Source organism: Rhinolophus ferrumequinum, chromosome 11 (genome assembly GCF_004115265.2).
Source record: "Rhinolophus ferrumequinum isolate MPI-CBG mRhiFer1 chromosome 11, mRhiFer1_v1.p, whole genome shotgun sequence".
Taxonomy (NCBI): domain Eukaryota; kingdom Metazoa; phylum Chordata; class Mammalia; order Chiroptera; family Rhinolophidae; genus Rhinolophus; species Rhinolophus ferrumequinum.
Window position 1 is genome coordinate 59899494 of NC_046294.1, and position 20563 is coordinate 59920056.

Consider the following 20563-nt stretch of genomic DNA (forward strand, 5'->3'; position numbering starts at 1 on the left):
TGATAGGACAATTTAATTTCCATGTTTTAACCAGGTGTTAGATAGTTTCAGGTAAATTAATGACTGTTTCTTCGTAGAGATTCAGTGTTTTTATAAAAAGGAAGGCTGCTTTCTGAAAGATAAAAACCTGACCTTTGAAACTGACCAGGCAAGCATTGATTGCTAAGAATGTAGACATTTTCCCACCCCCATGGGGGTGAGAGAGGACAAGAATAGGAGACTAGTATTACAATGTACTGGTCCAGTCATGTATAAAACACTATTTTTTAAAAACATGTTGTTTTGTGCTAACTGGAATTTTTCAGTCTCTCAGTGTTAAGTGGCATCTAAACTTCATTTTCCTAAACACGGCAATGAAACTGACCAGCATTAGTCATCCGCTCTGTTTTCCTTTGCACTATAAATAGTTGCAGATAAGATGGAGAAATGTTGGCAGCAAATATGGATGTGTAGCAGATTTGCTTTTTCAAGTTTTGTTGAGTACACCTTAAAGCTCCCATTCCCTATAGATGTTTTAGCCTGACACATTTGAGTACAGAAATAAAAACAGATATAATTATTTACTTTCCCTGAAAGTCTTTTAACCTGATCATTTAAAAAGTTGACACCAAAGGTCTAAACAAATAATTGTTTTTCTGTCAGAAGAATCCCTACTCGTACTAATAAGAGGAGTTTTCTGTTAAAATTTACAAAAGGGTTTGGTTTTGTTAACTTTTTTTTTTTTTTTTGCATTTCAGTGCTTTTGTTTCTAAAATTCAGATGTAGTTTAGGAATTATAAATCCTAGTTATTGTTTAAAAATGTCAAAAAATTGAAATTTGGTGCATAGGCAAGCTTGGTCAGTGCTTGTGAAACTTTTTAAGTCTTTGTAAATCAAAGAAAGTATGTTCACTGCAAGATTTCACCCTTATTTTTAAGGTAATTATTTTAAAATTGAGGTTTTAAGATTTAATTTTGAAAATGGCTGTGGTATAAACTTGTGTTAAGTTTTTCTTGAGTCCTGTTTTGATTGTGAGACAGTAAAATTCGTATCTATCAGACTTCAAAATTTGATTGTAAATCAGAATTTTCTCCCACTTTTCTCTAGGGTTTCATCAGAATGTTTAGCGTGGGATACTTGATCCAGTGCTGCCTCCGAATTCCCTCTGCATTTAGGCATCTGTTTACACAGCCATCCCGGCTACTTTCCCTCTTCTACAATAAAGAAAACTTCCAGCTTGGAGCTTTTTTGGGTTCTTTTGTTAGTATATATAAGGTAAGGCTTTCAGAAGGGGAAAGAAAAATGGGAAATAAATGAGATGGCTGTTGTTAGAATGAGATATGGCCTTAACTCATTTATAGTTTTTTTAAATGATTCTTTTTGTAGTATTCATATCTTAACATCACCAAATATACACAGTATCTTGGGAATTCAGGTTGTGGAAATTTCTTCTTTTAAAATATTATTTAATATGCTTGCAAGTGCAGACATGCTTGCATTTATACAATTTATTAAAAAATTTCAGACTCATTTTCTTTTTTTTCAATAAGGTGGTCAGTGAGAAAATGTGAACTTTCAGACATTTGCTAACATCAAAAGTGATGTTAATATACCTGCTCTATTTGTTTTTATTAACTCTATTTACTGCCTGGCTTTAATTTAAATGTATTTCAGACCCTTCTAGCTGGTGTCCACACTTGATAGCATCAGTAAAGATTGTCTGCTGTAACTTATATAAGCAATGACTAATTTTCCCTCTTCCGCTCACTCACTATTCCTACTACACTCTCTCAAATAACCAGAGTGAACATTGTTCTACCCCTATCTGCATGTTCCTATAAACGTAGTCACACACATATAAGCACACACCTGAACACATACATAGGAGTCGTTCATAGTACAGTACTCTGCAACTTTAAATAATGGCCTTTTATTTAATGGGAATCACTAATATGTAAATCATGTTACTAACATTTTATTAAACATCTAAAATATAGATTCTCAGTCTAAATATAGATTATAAATGGTAAAATGGGTTTACTAAGGTTGACCTGTGCACGCGCGCACACACACACCCACAATTTTGTGTTGTTAAACACAAAATTAATGACAAAATTAATGCTGGGAAACTGGAACTCAGGCATTATTTTGGGTAAGATGGATATGTATCATTTTATGAACAAGTTTACTCATAAAAGGTAGATATGGAGAAGGTATTTTGAAATGGAAAGGTAAACAGAAGTGACAAACTACAGGTAAACTACAGGTTAGTCACTTCTTATGGAATATTACTAATAGTGAAAACAGTTTCAATATAGTTTGGCTAGGAAGCATTACTAGTATCTTTGAATATACAAGAGTTAGTGGGATAGAATATTGGTAATTATGTATTTATAGTCCCATTCTTTTTCATTTCTCATGTCATAGTGTTTGTATTTATTCTTAATGTAAACTCTTCAATGTTTACATGTAGATTATCTCCCACATTTTTAGCCCAGATTGGTTATTCTCCACCATCCAGCATATCTCAAAGCATATATTTTGGTTTTTTGTTTGATTGTTTTTATTTCTGTTTCTATGTATTTACTTAGGTTACACAGACTAATGGTATTCAACTAAGGAAAATACAACCAGGTCAGAAAATCACTTATAGGAAAATTCATACAGTGTGTTCCAAAGCCATATGTAATTTTACAAAATTATCAATGCCAGTAGCATCTTCATGATATTGTAATTAAGAGAAGGACAGACAAACCTTATTTCTTCTGTGTCTTCTTGGTGAACTGATCCTTTTTTCATTTTGTAATGTTCTTTATCCCGGGTAGTAGCCCTTGTTCTGAAGTGTACATGTCTAATAGTAATATAGCTACTCCATCTTTTGATTATATTTGATAGTGTATTGTTTCCATCCTTTTGCTGTAATTTTTCTGTCTTCAGTGTAAAAAGGTTAGTTTCTTTTAGACCACATATAGTTGGTTCTTACTTTTTTATTCAGTTTGATAATCTCTGTCTTTTAATTGGTATGTTTAGATTATTTATATTGATGTACTTATTGATATGGTTGAGTTTAAATTTACCTTCTTGCTAGTTGTTTTGTGTTTATTCCATTGTGTTTTTTTGTTTGTTTTTGTTCCTCTTGTTTTTTCTTTTTCTGTCTGTTTCTGAATTTTTAACAATACATTTTTTATATGTAGTCATTTTTTGTATTCTATGTTCAGTATTGGTTTTTCGTTTATACATCTTTTTTAAATTTAGTGGTTGCCGAAACATTTTGTAATAAATATTTTTAATTTATCAATGTTTTCAAGTAATATACCACTTCATTATAGTATAAGAATATTACAACACTATACTTCTGATTTCTCCTTTCCATTCTTTGTGCTACACATTTATCTTTTCATATAGTATAAACCCCACAATATATTGTGAAGTCAGGAAACTTTTCCTGTAAAAAGCCAGGTGGTAAATATTGTAAGCTTGTGGATTATATGGCCTCTATCACAACCACTCACTTCTGCTGTTGTAGTGTGAAAACAGTCGTAGACAATACATAATGAATGGACATGGCTGTGTTCCAACATAATTTTACCATACTGTAATTAGAATTTTATATAATTTTCATGTCACAAAATATTGTGGTTATTTATTTTTATCCATTTAGAAGTGTGAAAAACATTCTTAGCTCATGAGCCATATGAAAACAGGTTACAGGCCAGATTTGGCTAGTGCACCATAGTTGGAAGACCACAGCTTTAGATAGTTAATTCATTTTTACAGCAGTTAAAGATAGGAAAGCATGTCTTCTAAATTTACCTTCATTTTACCATTTCCAGAGCTCTTCATTTCTTTTTAGAGATCTAAATTTTTGTCTGGTATAATACTCTTTCTGCCTATAGAACTACCTTTAACATTTCTTGTAGTGAAGGGCTGCAGGTGATGAATTTTCTCAGCTTTTGTCTGAGAAAGTCTTTATTTCACCTTCATATTGAAAAATAGTATCTCTGGGAATAGAATTCCAGCCTGACAGATTATAGTTTATCCAACTTTTTTTCCTTCTTAGAGTGGGAGTGATACTTTCTCCAGCATTTTACATGTAGGCAAAACTAGAATCTGTGGATTCATTTTGAAAAATCGTTATAATAAAAATATTATGGCTAATTCTTGATAGTGTCTATCCAAGACAGTAACTTTATTACAGGTTATTGTTTATAATTTTCCCAATCATGTGTTTGATTCATTTGCCTCCATGTTCAGCTAGTGACTCTCTCATTACAGATGTTACATGTATTTCTTTTCTAGAAATGAAACAACTGAAGTCATTGTATTTTCTTCTTGATACAGGGTACTAGTTGCTTCCTGCGCTGGGTCAGAAACCTGGATGATGAACTGCATGCTATTATAGCTGGTAAAGCAATGATTAAAAAAAAACAAATTATTATTATTGCATCAATCAGTGGTAGGGATGACTCAGAAATAGTTCGAAATTCATCTGATTTCTATGTATCTTCCTTTTTCTGTAATAGAATCCCTACTGAGGCACTAGTCTATACATTTTGTATTTGTGAAATTTAACAACATATCAAGGCACTCTTGCCATCTGGTGTTTTGTGTTGGCAATATAATGACTTGGGTATCTGCCTTGCTATAGGCCAGAAATCCTAGGGAATGTGTCACAAAGGAACATGAAGTCTTAAAATATTATCTAAGCAACTATAATATATGCTATTATATTAGATTTCTTAAAATATTCTGTTTTTACCACTGGCAAGTGACATGTATTTTAATATATGTTTTTATTTTTTTAGGAACTTAAATAATTTTCTAAAAATAAAAACTAAAGAACGTTTTCTACAAGTGCCATACTTAAGTTAAATCGACAATTTTTCAATTATTAGTAATTTTCCTACTATTTGTATTCCAGGTCTCCTCCTACCTTGGTTTTCCATGTATAAAATGAAGACAGTACTGTGCAAAAAAAATGTGATAATAGCATTAAAAATAATTTGAGCTATTAGAATAGATGAATAAACATTTCCACTTAAAATTAGAAATTATACCAATAACCTTGAAAAATTATTTTTGAAAATCATTGTGTTTGGCAATACCACTTTGTTTTTAAAGTTAAATTTAGAATGTAAAGTTTCTTGTAATATGTACATCAGAACTGTGTGTTCTTAACTCTGAAGGTCAATCGTTTAAGAATATATGATGAGGACTCAGCTCATTTTAATGTCATCAAGTATATTACTGTCCTTGAATTTGATGTAGCCAAATGCAATCTACAAATCAGTTCTTTCCTATGTAAGTGAATTAACACTTACAAATGACTTAATAACAAGGATGTACTTCCAGATCTGATGAGTTTTGCCTTATGTGTTTCAGGATTTTTGGCTGGAGTATCAATGATGTTTTATAAAAGCACAACAATTTCCATGTATTTAGCTTCGAAATTGGTGGAGGTAAGCAAACATTTTTATCCCTATACAATTCTAAAGAAATAGAGCTCGTAAAGCTGCTTTAGCAATGAATATATATCCTAATTTAAAAAGCAATTCTAATCCTGTACAAGTATTTATGAAGTCATTTCTCCTATCTGGTCTTCTTTCTTTGCGTTATTTTCAAATATACACAAATGTAGAAAGAATAATGTAAGTAATGCTCGTGAACCCAATCATACAGTTTCAACAGTTAACAACTTTTGGCCAATTTCATTTCATCGGTACTGCCCCAAACTCCCTAGTAATAAATTATTTTAAATTAAATTCCAGATTACACCTATCATATAATTGCATTCATAAACAACTCAAGATAAAGACTCCTTAAAGAATAAGGCTAAAGGATAAAGACTCCTAAAAAACAAACAAATACATCAACACCACCACCAAAGTATAATCACAATACCATTACCATACATTGAGAAAAACCTAGTAGTTGTTTAATATTTCCATGTATCCAATTAGAGCTTACTCGTACATTTTCACTGATTGTCTCACAAATGTCTTTTTGCAATGCCTTTGTTTTAACCATCATTCAAAGTCTCTTTTAGTTTATAATAGTTACCCCACCTCTTCGTTATTTTCTTCATTCTTTTTTTTCCTCCCTGCCATTTATTTTTGAAGATCTAGGTCATTAGTTCTATGGAACTTTCCACGTTCAGGATTTTGTAGCTTGCATCCTCACTGGAAGTATTAACATGTTTCTTTAACTCATTGTTTCCTGTAAATTTAATTAGATCTAGAGGCTTAAGCAAATTCAGGTTCAGTTTGAGGGGGTGGGTGTTGCAGAAATACTTCATGGCTACTGTATGTGAATTCCTATTGCATCACATTAGGAAGCACAAAAATGTCTGGTTTTCTCTTTTTTTTGTAATGCTAAGATTGGTCAGTGCGCTCAGTCTTGATAGAGCCAACATAAGGTTCCCCATTAGTCTTTTACCTAATTATTTTAACAGCCATTAATGATCATTACCAGGAATTATTTCACTGAGGGTTGCAAAATGTTCATAATCTAATATTATTGTTTCTTCTGCATTTATTAGCGGGAATTCTTCTAAAAAGAACTTTCTCTTTTCAACTCTTGAGTTACTCTGAAATAATTTATACACAAAGGCATATTAAAAGGCTTAATTACTTCTGTTTATTTACCAGCATTCAGAATGAGTTAGTCCCTAGTATCCTGCAAAGTTGACCTGAGTCTTTATTTTCAATTGTCATGGATTTTAACATATTGATTTGTTTCAGTGATTTGAGTCTTTTGCTCAAATTGCCCCATCTTTGTCCGTACGAGCCTCTTCAAGTTGACTCTTGTTTCTTTTTTGACATAATGCCAATACCTTTGATAGCTTTCTTGCTTTGTGACAAAACAAGATAATTTAGGCTCATTTGGGACATTTTCTCCCCCAGTTATGGAATCAATATTTTCTCCAATAGCTCCTAGTTTCTTTTGGTGGGAAATGGTATTTAGAGACTTCAATTAGGGCACTAGAGGTTTTTTGCTCCCTATCTAGTCACTGTTTCTGGGCCTTTCCAGTGAGCAGAGCTAGAGAATCCCCCCCCCCCCCCCCATACACACGTTTATTTTTAGAGAAAGAGAAAATAATTAAGAGCATATTGATATTACCAATTCAAAGTTAAGATTATAGACTTTATTAACTTGCTTGATTTTTAAAAATTGTATCTCACTGAAAATGTGTGTCACTAATGACATTGGAGAATTACATATTGCTTTATACGAGTGTGTGTGTGTATGTGTGTGTGTGTGTGTGTGTGTGAGAGAGAGAGAGAGAGAGAGCTTTTTTTTCTCAGTGCATTAGGAAGCCATTGAAGTTATAAGCATGGAAATAACATGATTTAATTCAAATTTTAAGAATATTATGGCTATTATATAGAGAATGGACTGGAGGCAAGACTGGAAGCTGGGAACAGTCTCAGGCAGAAGATGGTGGCTATTGCCAGGACAGTATCAGTAGAAATGGAGAAAAGTACACAGATTTTAGTGCGCTTGGGAAGTAAAGTTGACAAAACTTGCTAGTAGGAAAAGGGGAGTGAGAGAAAGAAAATAACCCCTAGGTTGGAAAACTATATTCTTTGACACTGGGGGAATCCAGTATTGAGATCTAGTTTGTAAAAGATGGTTTCACAGTTGCTTCGCTACATAGCTAGTTTTTTAAGCCAATCAATGCTGTTGCTCTGTTTCTTACATCAACAGGCCATATTTGATCTTGACCAAAGAAACTATATAGAAAGTGTCTTATGCGAACATTTTTAAATACAGGAAATTAGAAATTTAAGCTTACCATGTCCTTTGTAGAATTAATTACTATGGTGCAATAGGCAATCATTTTCCTATAATTGAAGTTAATTTTATATTACAATGCTGTATTACTATATATTGAATATTAAATAAAAATCAGCTGTATAGATGACTTTTTTCTTAGAAAAAATTATTTCCAAGGTATATTTATTGAGTATCTATTATGTTCTCATTACTGTGCTACCAGCTGGTAAGCATATAGAAATATAGGATATGGTTCCCACCCTTCGTTAACTTAGAATCTAGTTCAATAGGTATGTTTTATTAATAGAAATAATTAGGAACATAATTATTCCACATATCAAAAGATACCTGTTTCATATGTTTCTATTATGCCATTTTACCACAACTGAATTTCATTTTCATCAACATGAATATATTACAATATATCTGTACCTTGTAATGTACTGTCATATTACTTTCAAAATAATGGCCTATGTTTGTCTTGTTTCCTAAGTATATTGATCTACCTATGTAACTTTTTTACCTATCTTACAGATTGAAGTCAACTCTATGTTAAAATGCTGTATTACTATATAATGACTACTAATTAAAAATCAGCTGTATAGACAATTCTTTTCCTGGAAAATTTGTTTTATGTTCTTTATTTTATGAACCACTCATATCTTCTCAAACCTCCTACCATCCTATTGTAACACTTTTCTCTTTTGGTCTTCTTTCCACTTTCTTTAAACTAGTTTTACTTTAGTGTTCCCATGTTCCAGAAAACCAGTTTCCATGAATTATCCCATGTTCTGTCCACAAAAATTAAGTGGCCACTCCTCTTATGTACTGCGTACTTGCAATCTGCTTGTTACCCCTGCTTTTTCTCTCTTATCTAGTTGTTGATCCCATGCCTCTTATAAGGCAACATTATTAAAAGTGTGGTCAGCAGACTAGTGCTAGTCTATGAACTGTTGCCAGTTGATGACAAGATAAGTAGAGACATTGAGAGTGAACATTTGGAAACTTTTATAGCAACTTGACAGAGTAATTTGTATTTTGAATATAATAGTGAAAATTCAATTCAATTTTGTGTTTTTTAAATTTATTTTTTAGTAATTTATTTTAATTATATTATGAAAGTATCAAGTCATGACAATTGGAATTTTTTTTTAAAGTGTATTTTTACTGCAGATTGTTTGAGAAGCACTACTCAAGAGTAGTCATTTCTGAAATCCTCCAGAGTAGTTGCTCCCTCCTCTGGAGAGCCTAAATATATTTATTTATTATAAATTTATGCACACACACATCTAATGAGACCATATAAATATATATATATATATATATATATATATATATATATATATATATACCTCATATACGATATATATGAAATATATATCAAATATATGAGATATATCGTATATATGAGATATATGCATATATATATATATATATATATATATTTCAGAGGTTCATTTGAGTGCATTAGTTATTTCTGTTATGCAGTAACCATTTTTATTCACTTTCACATCCCTAGCTCCTGGCATAGTACCCAGCATATAGTTAAATTAACACCATTAAATGTTGAATGAATGAATAAATCTAACAGGGAATGGAGGACAGGGAATGAGCCTTGTGCAAAAAGCATTGAAGAATAAATGACATAAAAGAGGTAGAAATAAAGAGCTATTGAATTTCACCGAAAAATACTATTACTGGCATCTGGGATTTGGGGTGAGGGGATGAGGGAAAGGGACGCGCTGATACTTGATGCTGTTGTAGAAGATGCGACCTATGATTTGAGCTCTGAAAGGATTGTTAGGATTTTGAAAGGTAGAAAAAAGATAATTGTAGATAGGGAGCATACTGCTCACCTATATTGTTAATGCTATTTGAAGTTTTCTTTTCTTTTTAAATCTCGCATTATACTTTTTTCTTGCAGACTATGTATTTCAAAGGCATTGAAGCAGGAAAGGTTCCCTATTTTCCCCACGCAGATACTATCATCTATTCCATCTCTACAGCAATTTGCTTCCAGGCAGTAAGTTATAGCTTTTTGAAATGAGAAATAGAATTATTTATGTTTCTAATGTACATTAAACCAAAGGGGGGATAAAGGCCTGGGAACATTTTTATTTACTACGTTTTAAGCCTTTTTTTTTTTTTTTTTTAGCAAGATAACTTGCAAGTTTCAAATCATTAAACATGTTAACTTAATGGGTCAGTTCATGTTTTATGAACACAACAATTTTTAGGTTTAATAGAGTGCAGTTTTTATAGGTAAATTATTACTCTAGTGCCTTAGCTAGAATGGCCCAATTTAATTATACTTCTTTTAGAAAAAAGGTAGCATGGGCATAAACAAGAATAATAGCATTTCCGCAATATTACTCAGGCAACAAGGACAGAGGTAAAATCTAGTTGAATAGAAGCATTTTCCAAACTCTTTAAATTCTGTAATCATCATTGTTGATGTTAATGGTTTTAGGGTTATTGCAGAGTTTTGGGGACAGCTTTTATTTGCCCTTTTCACAGTAATGTTGCCAGGTTGATGCACTTTCTAACTAATTAAGTGCCAGCTGTCTAATGGGTATTCAGTAAATGCTTTGTGATAATGACATAATTAACTCAATTTTTGTTTCATAAGCAATATGCCTATTTGAAGGCCTATTTACAAAGATTCTTGCTAGTTATCAACTTAAACATAAATACATGTTTTTGTTGTTATTCTGATCACTGTCATTTTAAAACTACAATGAGCAATAAAAAGAGATGAAACTACTCTGTTGCCTAAGACTGCTGATAATATTTGCTATTTACTAAAAGAAGTCTCAAATTGGATACTCTAATCTTAGGCTGTCATGGAAGTTCAGACCTTACGACCATCTTACTGGAAGTTCCTTTTAAGGCTCACGAAGGGCAAGTAAGTGACTGTTTTAACTGATCATAGAAAATAAGCAACTTCCATAAAAAAGATTTTGAATCATTTTGTCTCCTCGAGGGAATATTCTTTTATTGGTAGATATCCAGATAGAAATCAAATATGACCAACTTAGTAACATGGGGCATTCTTTTAATGAACATTATTTTGACTGTTTTTCCCTGTATTGTTTTAGATATTTTCACTGTTCTAGATTAATACCATGTTGATTTGCAAACTGCTAATTAGTTACTACATAACATACTTAAGTCTCACTTTTTAAATCTTTGATTACTTCTTTCTGATTAAAACTATTAAACAGATTCATTAGAAATCATTCCTAAACAATTAACTGATTTCTATTTGTAAAGAAATTCTTTTGCCTGAGAGTGTAAGCATACTTTCCTTTGCCTTTCTTGTTGTTGTTGTTAGCATTTTCTGATCCTAAACTAATTCTTTGGGTGGCAGCTTGACGTAATAGAACAACCAGGGCTTTTGGAGTCGGACAGACCTGGGTTTGACTTCAGTTCTGACACCTTTAGCTGTGTCACTGGTGGGAAAATTGTTTCCCCTCATGAGCCTCAGTTTCTTTGTCTCTACCATGAAACAGTAATGTATACTTTGTGTGGTTGTGGGAAAATTGAGATTTTTGTCACAGCACTTAGCACTTAGCAGACCCTCAGTAAATTGCAGCTGCTATTAATATTACTATCATTTATAGTAATAATAACAAACACTTGTGTAGTTCTTACTATGTCCCAGATATGGTTTTAAGACACACACACACACACACACACACACACACACCCGAATACATACATGTGTGTTTAATCCTTAAAATGACTCTATGAGATAGGTACTGTTAACGTCCCAGTTTTACATGTAAGGAAACTGAGATGCACAGAGATGATAGATAGATCTCCAGACTCACGCAGCTAGTGAATGATGAGGCTGGCATATAAGCCAGGCAGTCTGGCTTCAGAATTTTTCTTCTTACCCACGTCACCATGTATCCTTTATATAATTAATATTTAATAACTTATTCTTTTGTCATTGAGTTTTTTGCACATTAGTGAGTTTAACTGGTTGATTATTTTGGAAGGGAACTCACTTTGGAAAAGAGCTAAAAAGGCTCTTGGAATAATGGTGCTGGCCAATGACTCAAACCTAATTCCCTCTGCTGCTTTCCCTGAGAGGAAATGCTAGTGACGAGGCACAGACACACAGACGGTCCATCCTGCACATTAGCTAAATACATATCTTTTCAAAATTGTGTATCTCTTAGGTTAAGTGATAGATAAAATGAGGGTGTGCTTTTACTCTTGTCTATTAAAAATCTGAAAATCTATATGCTGTTTGCCTTTTAATCATTAAATTTTTGCATATTTGGATGTATTTTGATTGTGTGACATTAAAATGTCAGTTATGAGAGAAATTACATTTAATACCTTTGCTTCATTGGTAAACGTTAGCTCATTCATTGTTTATTTAGTTTCTTGTGATTTCGAAAATTCATCAGCAAAATTGTAATGAACGTATTTTTCCATTTAACACTCTATTGGAAAGGGTTTGACATTTCAGGTCTGGGGATTATTATTTCTTTAAAGAAAATATGAGACAGTGAATCTTGCAGAAGAGTGTCAAAGTGACTTTTGAATCTGCCATTGAGTCTTTTGCCATGTCAGCCTTTTCTGTTTTCCCATCCCATGAAAGATAAGTCAAATAGAGTGAATCATTGTATCTTTTAAACTTCATTAAGTACTTGTTCACTGTGTCCTCTCTTTTACAGATTTGCTGTCATGAACCGAAAAGTCCTTGATGTTTTTGGTACTGGTGCATCTAAACACTTTCAGGATTTTATCCCTAGGTTGGATCCAAGATATACGACCGTAACACCAGAGTTGCCCACTGAGTTTTCTTGAAGATGACTGTAATTTATTAATGTGTCTTACTTCATGTTTCATTATTTTATCCTGAAGAGTTAATTATGTTGAACACAAAGAAGGGGGCCCGAGCTTGAACTTCAGTGTTATTTCAATGAGAGATGCTCTTTTTTGTTTGTTTTTCTTACCAATCAGAAATACAGAAGCTTTTTAGGAAGGTGTTGCTTAATAATTAAGCTCCCTCTGTAGCCAGAATCTGATTCTAGATCACTGTAGTGGTTGACATTATGGTATATTATTGATTAAATTATGTCCACAAGCAATATTAAATAATCTATGTAAAAAATAAGAGTATACTTAAAATTACTTTAAAAGATGTTTTAGTTCATTCCAATATGATTCTTGGTTAAAACTAAGAATATTTCTACATTTTAGGATACAAAAAGGATCACGGGTACATGGATTTGGTCTGTATTTTTTTTTTTAAACTTTGAATTGGTAACCTTAGTAGTGAAATGTTATGGATATGAAGTAACTCTTCACAGACATGCTGCTTTAGTATAGAGCAATTAATTGTAGAAAGTGGCCATTCTTACTTCAGGGATGCAAAGGCAGGTTTCATACTGTTTGGATAAATGCCGTTGTAGCCATGCTCTTCTTCCACTGACTTCATCATCTCGATCCATGGTCAACTGGACTACTTGGCAGCCCAGTGAACCTCTGCACTAATGGCAGATTAGGTAAAAATGGAAATAGACATATCTGATAAAGTTGAAATATATGTTTTAATCTTCTACAGAAGCATTACACTTGAATATTTAAAAGCAAATGAAGTTACTTTGAAACCTCCTGTAGCTTTATTATGTTTGTTTTCATTTATAAGGACTGAATTTTTCATAGCTAAGTTTGTATGACATTACTGATTTAGAAGGGATCAAAATTCTATGGAACAAAAGTAGTTTGGGCAGGTTTGGCAGTTTGTTCCCTCCCAACGGTTTCACCTATGCAATGGATGCTTTACAACTAAAATCAGTATAAAAATCTGGTAGTTGTTACAAAGTACATTACATCACTAAATGGATTCAGGTTCTCTATCCTCTTTTCAAAAAAAAACATTGTGACCATTTTTACTCCTGTTTGAATAAAGAAGTGACAAAATATAGTCACTACTGATTATGAGTTAGTTCAGGACAGCTGTGATTGAAATATGATCACTCTTTAGAATTTTTCAGGGAAAAGTAATACTTTTCTAAGTTAATCAAAGGCTTAAGTGATTATGATGTCTACAGTTAATGTTACATATAGTGATGATGGTATATTTTTTAATACAATTTTGTGGGTGAAAAGTTTTAGGCCATTGTAAATTAATTACGCAATAGAACTTATGTTGCAACAAGAATTATAACCCAGACTTTGGAAATGCTTAATCCTCCATATTCGATTTCATCAAGCCTTGTATACTTATGTTTACATGTAATACTATCCTTGGTTGTTATGGCAAATTCAAACCCAACAAAAAGACAGACTCTGATACCATGGTAACAGAGAGAACCACTTTAATTTGGTTAAAATTTTGCATTGTGATTAACGTTTTAGAATTGACTTGTCTATTAGGCAGTATTGTTAAAGGATCGTTTTGGTTTCAGACTTCAAAATTGATTAATAAATTAAGTTTTAAGTTTTTGTTCACTGGAATCAAAATGAAGATTTGTACTGTGTTTACTTTTAAAAAATGAAGTGTGACAGCAGTGTAGAAAGCACTGCTACCCGCACCTCATTTTCTCTATTTAGAAATGTTTATAGTATTTTCCTGTCAGGTTAAAAGAAAAAAAAATTAATTCATAAGTTGTTGTTTTCATTGACATTAAGACTATGATATTGAGAGACAAATTCTGAAATTTGATGAAATTGGTAAAATTTTACTGGTCAAAAGGTGCATTTATATGATTTACCTTTTTGTTTCTTTATTTTATTTTACAAACTACAGTCATCTTTTTTTTACATGAAATGTAAAAATAACCATCATGAAGCGGAATACAATAATGAATGTATAGCTCGAATGAATAGATAACTAATTTGCAGTGGTGAATTGAGAAGTCCAATTTGATTTCATTGGGACAGACTGCAAAGTATAGTTGTTTGAGCAAACACAAAGAAATCGTGTTGGTTTGCATTCTTGAAGACAATCATAATGAATATCTCTACCTCTAAGAAATCAGGTATTGATTGACAACTTGGCATCATAAATAAAGGCAAATAGATGTCTCCATTCCAAAACATGTTTTTAGTCCATTTATACTCTGAAAAAATCTTGCCTCTGGTAAGTTTCCACCAGAACTGATTGTGTTAAACGTTAATGTGCCCCCCTTGGTATTTCTTACATCTTTACCGAAAAACAGTGCATTGGGCTAGTTAGCAGTATTATAGTTGTTTCATTGCTATTTCCTGTATTAATAAAATCCTAGAGTTAGTACCAAGTAAAGAGTGAAGTAGCCAGACAACAAATTGTCTCAGATCTGTTGGATTGATTCTTCCCAGTTTTTCATCAGAGCATTTTAGTCCATTTTGCTACTCATTTCAGAAATAAAACCTGTGATTCAGTTATCTTTTTCATAAATTCTACGGTTACTTCTGTAACTTTTTTCTTGATCTGTAAATATTGTTGTCAGTCAGTTGATACCTTGTTTATTTTTTGCCTTCATTTGCTGTTTAGTCAGTTGTTATTTAATTTAGAATTTTATCTTTTTATCCTTTGCTCTCAGATTTTATAATTTACTTTTTTCTAGAATGAACATGTCTTTTGTGATGAAACCCAAATGGGTCAGTTGTCACACAGTATTTTCTTGTTGAGCTTGAGTATTCATCTCCTGTGGCTTGTGTCTAGGCTCCCGTTTGTTTGATTTAGTTGTTTCTACTGACAAAACTGCTTCTGTTTATATTTTATCACTTCCCTGAGTTTCTGAGCCCTCTGCCAATGCATATTTAATAGAAATCAATTTCCTTTACCCTCAAGGAGTTCCATCCATTTGCTTATGTCACATCCTCTTCTATGTTGTGGTCAGAAGCCCCCTGCAGGGCCAGAAGGGATGCGCCCCCTGGGAGCAGAGCCCTGCTGCCCTCGCTGCCTTTGAATCTGAGAAGTCACCAAGTCCACAGAGTCCTTGAATTTTCCCTGTGACTTGTTTGTATTTGTATAAGTAGAAAGTAGTTTGACAGAGCAGGAAAATCATTTTTACACAGATGGTGTTTTGCTCCACATAGGCAAGAGTGTTCCTTTCTGAATTGTGACCTGCTAAGATATCTGATAAACTGTCTCCCCTAACACCTGGACCTGTTGCTGCTTATCTCCTCAATACTCACTTTCAGGTAGAGAATTTTTGTAACTGAAAATGAATGACCAAGAAAAAAACATTAAAAAAATGAATAAGACATGAATATTTTTGTAGGGCTGGGCAGAAACTGTGATGAGTAGTAGAAAGGTTCACTTCATTGGGAACTCCCAGGAGATAGCTCTTACAGTGGCCTCGGCACTGCGCCTTCCTTTCTATAGCCTTTGCCTGTTGCTACTTAGCTCTGCGAATCCTTTTTGTGGAATTAGCAAGGAAAGGAGTGTCAGGGACTGAGGTAACCCTGCAATCAGAGGGATGGGCTTGGATCCTGTGGTGCTTCCCTCACGCTAGGACGTGGGGACCTCAGGACTGAGACTGTGTTTCTTTTTCAAGCTGTACCCTTAGGTAACTTTGTAATGCCTAAGCATTTGTGGCTAATGCCACAAAGCACAGTAGCTTTGTGGTGTGAAAAGGGTCATTAACTACAAAGTATAACGTTCTAATCTTGTCAGAAAACCCCAGGCTATAGGCCATAGACTGGCCCCTGCTTTTGTCGCACAACATGGCAGCCTCAGCATCCCTCCATGGCTAGGGAGGTCCAGGCTTCCACAGGTGGACCTGTGCACCTGTGTTGGCTGAAGTCACGCAGCAGTATTACTTTCCTCTGTCCCTTCATTTGGACCAGGCAATTTCTGAGGCCTCTTTCCTCAATGTCTAATAAACTTTTCATAGTCATCAATCAACCCCTTAAATAAATTTTCTTTTCAAACTATTTTGGTCATACAAGAGGACCCTGTGGCCATAGAGAGGGATTGGTGCCAAAGGTCTAAAAAGGTTTACAGCATGAGGTAATCCTGTTGTTGGTTATTATGGGACGAGATGCCAAAAGGGACAGGTGAGAAGGGACTATAAACACATTTCAAGTCTTACCTCTTCTCTCCTATTTCTTTCTTTACCTCCCCAACCCTGTGTTTTCCTACCACATCTTTGCCATTTATTTCTTCAGTGTGAGTTCTCCATGGAGAAAAAAAAAAAAAAAGAAGAAGAACTTATTTTCTCATTTGTTTCAGGGAAAACTGAAGGTGAAACATAAGCATCTTGGTCAGGTAAGAGCCGGAAGGAAAGTTGCTGAGTCTGTAAGAAAAAGAGGTAACTTCTCTTTTTCTCCTCTCTCCTCAGAAGTGAGCCAGAGGGATTCCTTCAAAGTGGGAATATTTAGAGTCGTACCCCAGTGACATGTGACAGGTGTACACAGTCTGTAAAGGGGGAGGAAAAGGGATTTTTCTTAGCATTTTTAAAGTAGGGGCCATGTTTGCAAGCTTTATTATAAATGGAAACCTGACAGGAAGCCAGTGGTCAAACGAGATACATAGCAACAAGGTCAGTCTCCTCAATATTCACTTTGCCCAAGGATTCGGTGTTTGTGGTGTGAATGATTCAGTGGCCTTATGATGCTTAAGAAAAGACAGCAGTCATTTCCTCATGAAGTTGGAAATGTCTTGAGAGGTTTTATATGAATGAAGTTTTTAACTTCCTCTCTTTGGAATTTAATTTGTAATATAGGTAAAATCCGCAAAACTACAGGAATTCTATTGCATCTAAATCTGAGTCTGCAGTTTTTGAAAGTCTGTCATTCTCAGGAATAGCAGCAAGGTTCTCTTTAGACCCATGAGGGCAAGATAAATAAATATACAAAACTAGAGGTGTAATTGAATCAGCTGGGCATCTTCTTTGTTTTACTACAACTCTTTCTGTAACTTGAATTAAAGTTCAAAAATGGGATTGCAGTCATTGTTAATTGCTCAACTAATGGCTGTTATCCTTCTTCCTTGCTGATAGAATACTGATCTTGTTTAAAGCAGCAAGATGCTCATCCCTATGGATTTTAATTGTTCTAGGCCTTTCATGTCACTCCTTTCTTCTTGTCCAGATATTTTCCCAACCTTTCCTCTAAAAATGATCATGTGACTTAGTTTGGCTAATAAGGTGTAAGGAAAATCTGGGAAACTCTTGGGACATTTTTTTCTTCCCTGATTAAAGGAAAGCTCCTTTTAGCTCCTTCCTTTTTATTTTTTTCGTTGTTCAGAACACTTGTTAATGGCATCTGGATCTGTGGCAACAATCTTGCAAATATGAGGTGAAAAGTACAAAGATGAAAAACCACCATGTTAAAGATGTCAGATCAGAAAAATGGAAAGAACCTGCCTCCCAGATGACATTCTTGAGCCACTGAATTAATGCCAGTAACCACATACCTCAGAGTGGTTTTAGAAAACAAACCTCCATAGCTTTAGGCTCTGTTAGTTAAGGGTTCTGTTACTTTCAGCTCAAAACATTTCTAATTGACACATTCCATTCCTATATAGATCAGGCCGCAGATTCTTTTCCCATCATGTACATAACCTCCCTCGATTTGAATGCTCTGTTCCTCCCCTCCTCTCCTGCTTGTATCCTGAAATACTCAGTCATCTCTCTGAAGGTTTTGCTGATCATTTATCTCCGTCTTCCGAATTGCTTGCTAATACCTCCCACAAAGCATGTTCTGTTTGATTCTGGTTAGCTGTGTGCTCACCTGTTGCTTCCTTAGATGGTGGTATATGTATTTGAAAGGTAAAGACCCCAGCTCATCGCCCATCTTAGTGCCTAAATCAGGCCTTTATATGGGGTGGGCGGGAGTGGGATTAGTGTGGGGAGTGGTGGTCTCAGAAACTACATGTTGAATACATGCTAACTTGGTAGCATCTGCAGACTGAAAGTATACCCTTAGCCCACTCTATAAAAGTCTGGAAAATATTATCCTTACAAATGATTTTGTAAATACTCCAGGAAATTGGCTTCTGCTACATTTCCAGCAGCAATTGGAGCCAGTTTGGCTTCAGGTCTTAGAGAACTGATTTGTCATCTATTTCATTTGTTTGCTTTTTCCTGACTGAGCTGGAATTCTGGATTGTTCCCCACTTAATAAACTGCCAAATCCAAACCAGAAGTAGACAAGAGCAGGACACCAGTCTCTTCTCACTCATTTTCACAGGGTAAAAATTCACAGGCAGTTTTCCTAGAATTATACTTTGTGTCTTGTTTTTCAATAGCATGTTATGATTATTATTATAGTTTTCCTGTAACAGAGGACCTTAGATATTCAGGAGGAAAAGGCTTAGGATGATTCTTATCAATACAGGCAGGGCCCTAACAAATAGCTTCTTCTGATACTTATTTTTAAGAGGGAAAAGAAGGAGACTACAATGTTTGAGGTGCCTTTGATATATAATAAATTGCTTACATCACATTCAAACCTCACAGACTATGAGGTAGATATTATTAGTGGTATTATACCAGTGAGAGAACTGGGAAGCAACGAGGCTAGTAATTTGTCCAAGGCTATACTGGATTTTGAGCTCACATCTCCAAGAGTTGAAAGTTTTTTTTCCCCTCCCCTCAGAACATAACAAGAAGACATGGCATCTTCACCCCCCTGTGTTAAAAGTAATCATATAACATTGTAATAAAAATGTTGGCTTCAAAAATGATTTTGACATATACTTTCAGCTCACATGGAAGAAGAGGAACTGGAATTGCCTTCTCACTTGAAAAAAACAAGCAAACAAAATGATAATATATATAAAGCAACAGTTTATGGACACTGGATATCAGTGCAGGGCAGTGATCCCTGAGAGAAGGAAGAAATGAGTTGAGTACTGTGATTGCCTCAGGTGATGCCTGGAGAGAGATTCCAGATTACTGCTCAGGAAAGGAGCACCAGAGCGGAGCCCCAAGAAGTAGAGGAGATTGAGCATGTTAAGTAGAGGCATAGAAAATATAAAAAGGATAAGAAATTAACTTGAAAGAGTTGAAAATTACATCTGAGATTTAAGACAAAAAAAAACAAATAAAAAAACTGGGTGGGATTAACAGTGGATTATACAGCAAAAGAAAAGATGATAGAACTTGAAAATTTAGCAGTAGAAACTATCCCAAACTACTTTGAATGAAACATGACTGGAAAAAAAAAAGTGGACAGAGCTTCCATAAACTGGGTTCCTTCTGGCAGCCTGACATACATATAATTGGCGTCCTCAAAGGAGACGCTATGAGTGTGAGGAGGGAAAGGTGTTGAAAAATATTTGTGTGTTTTCATCATCACTTAGTCATTTGGAGACATGATGGGCAACATTTTTTCAAATCTGATGATCCAAGATGATCAGTGAATTCCAATGGCAAGGAACGTGAGGAGAACCACACCAGGACACACTTAATCAAATTGCTTTAAACCAGTGATAAAAGGAAAATATTGTGAGGGGGGTACATGTTACATACAGAGGAGGAACTTCGATAAAAATTACAGGAAACTTCTTCTCATTGAAAACCATGGAAACCAGAAGACAGTGGTGCAATATTTTTTAATGTAGTAAAAGGAACAAAACAAAATAAAACCCTGTCAACCTTGAATTCTATATTAAATGAAGGATATCTCTTAAACAAAAGGCAAAATAAAGATTTTTTTCAAATATCCAAAAACTGAATGAATATATATATCACTGGCAGACCTACACTACGAGAGACGTTTTTAAAAGTCTTTCAAACAGATATAAAATAATACTATGTGGAAATATGCTAAATATGTGGATATGGTAAATATGTGGATAAATATGAAAAACCTTTTTTTATTTTTAAATCTCCTTTAAAAGATAATTGCT

General features: G+C 34.0%; 1 protein-coding gene across 2 annotated transcripts in view; it reads left to right on the top strand.

Annotated features, from left to right (window-relative positions):
- TMEM135 (transmembrane protein 135) overlaps nucleotides 1-14819 on the top strand; it is a 213373-nt gene extending 198554 nt beyond the window's left edge. For both annotated transcript variants that reach the window (XM_033120387.1, XM_033120386.1), the window contains 6 exons: nucleotides 1087-1254; nucleotides 4321-4384; nucleotides 5362-5438; nucleotides 9680-9778; nucleotides 10593-10660; nucleotides 12447-14819. In XM_033120387.1, the coding sequence (XP_032976278.1) occupies nucleotides 1087-1254; nucleotides 4321-4384; nucleotides 5362-5438; nucleotides 9680-9778; nucleotides 10593-10660; nucleotides 12447-12579 (609 nt within the window). In that variant the 3' untranslated portion in view covers nucleotides 12580-14819. The remainder of the gene's footprint in view (nucleotides 1-1086; nucleotides 1255-4320; nucleotides 4385-5361; nucleotides 5439-9679; nucleotides 9779-10592; nucleotides 10661-12446) is intronic.
- Nucleotides 14820-20563: the final 5744 nt, after the last annotated feature.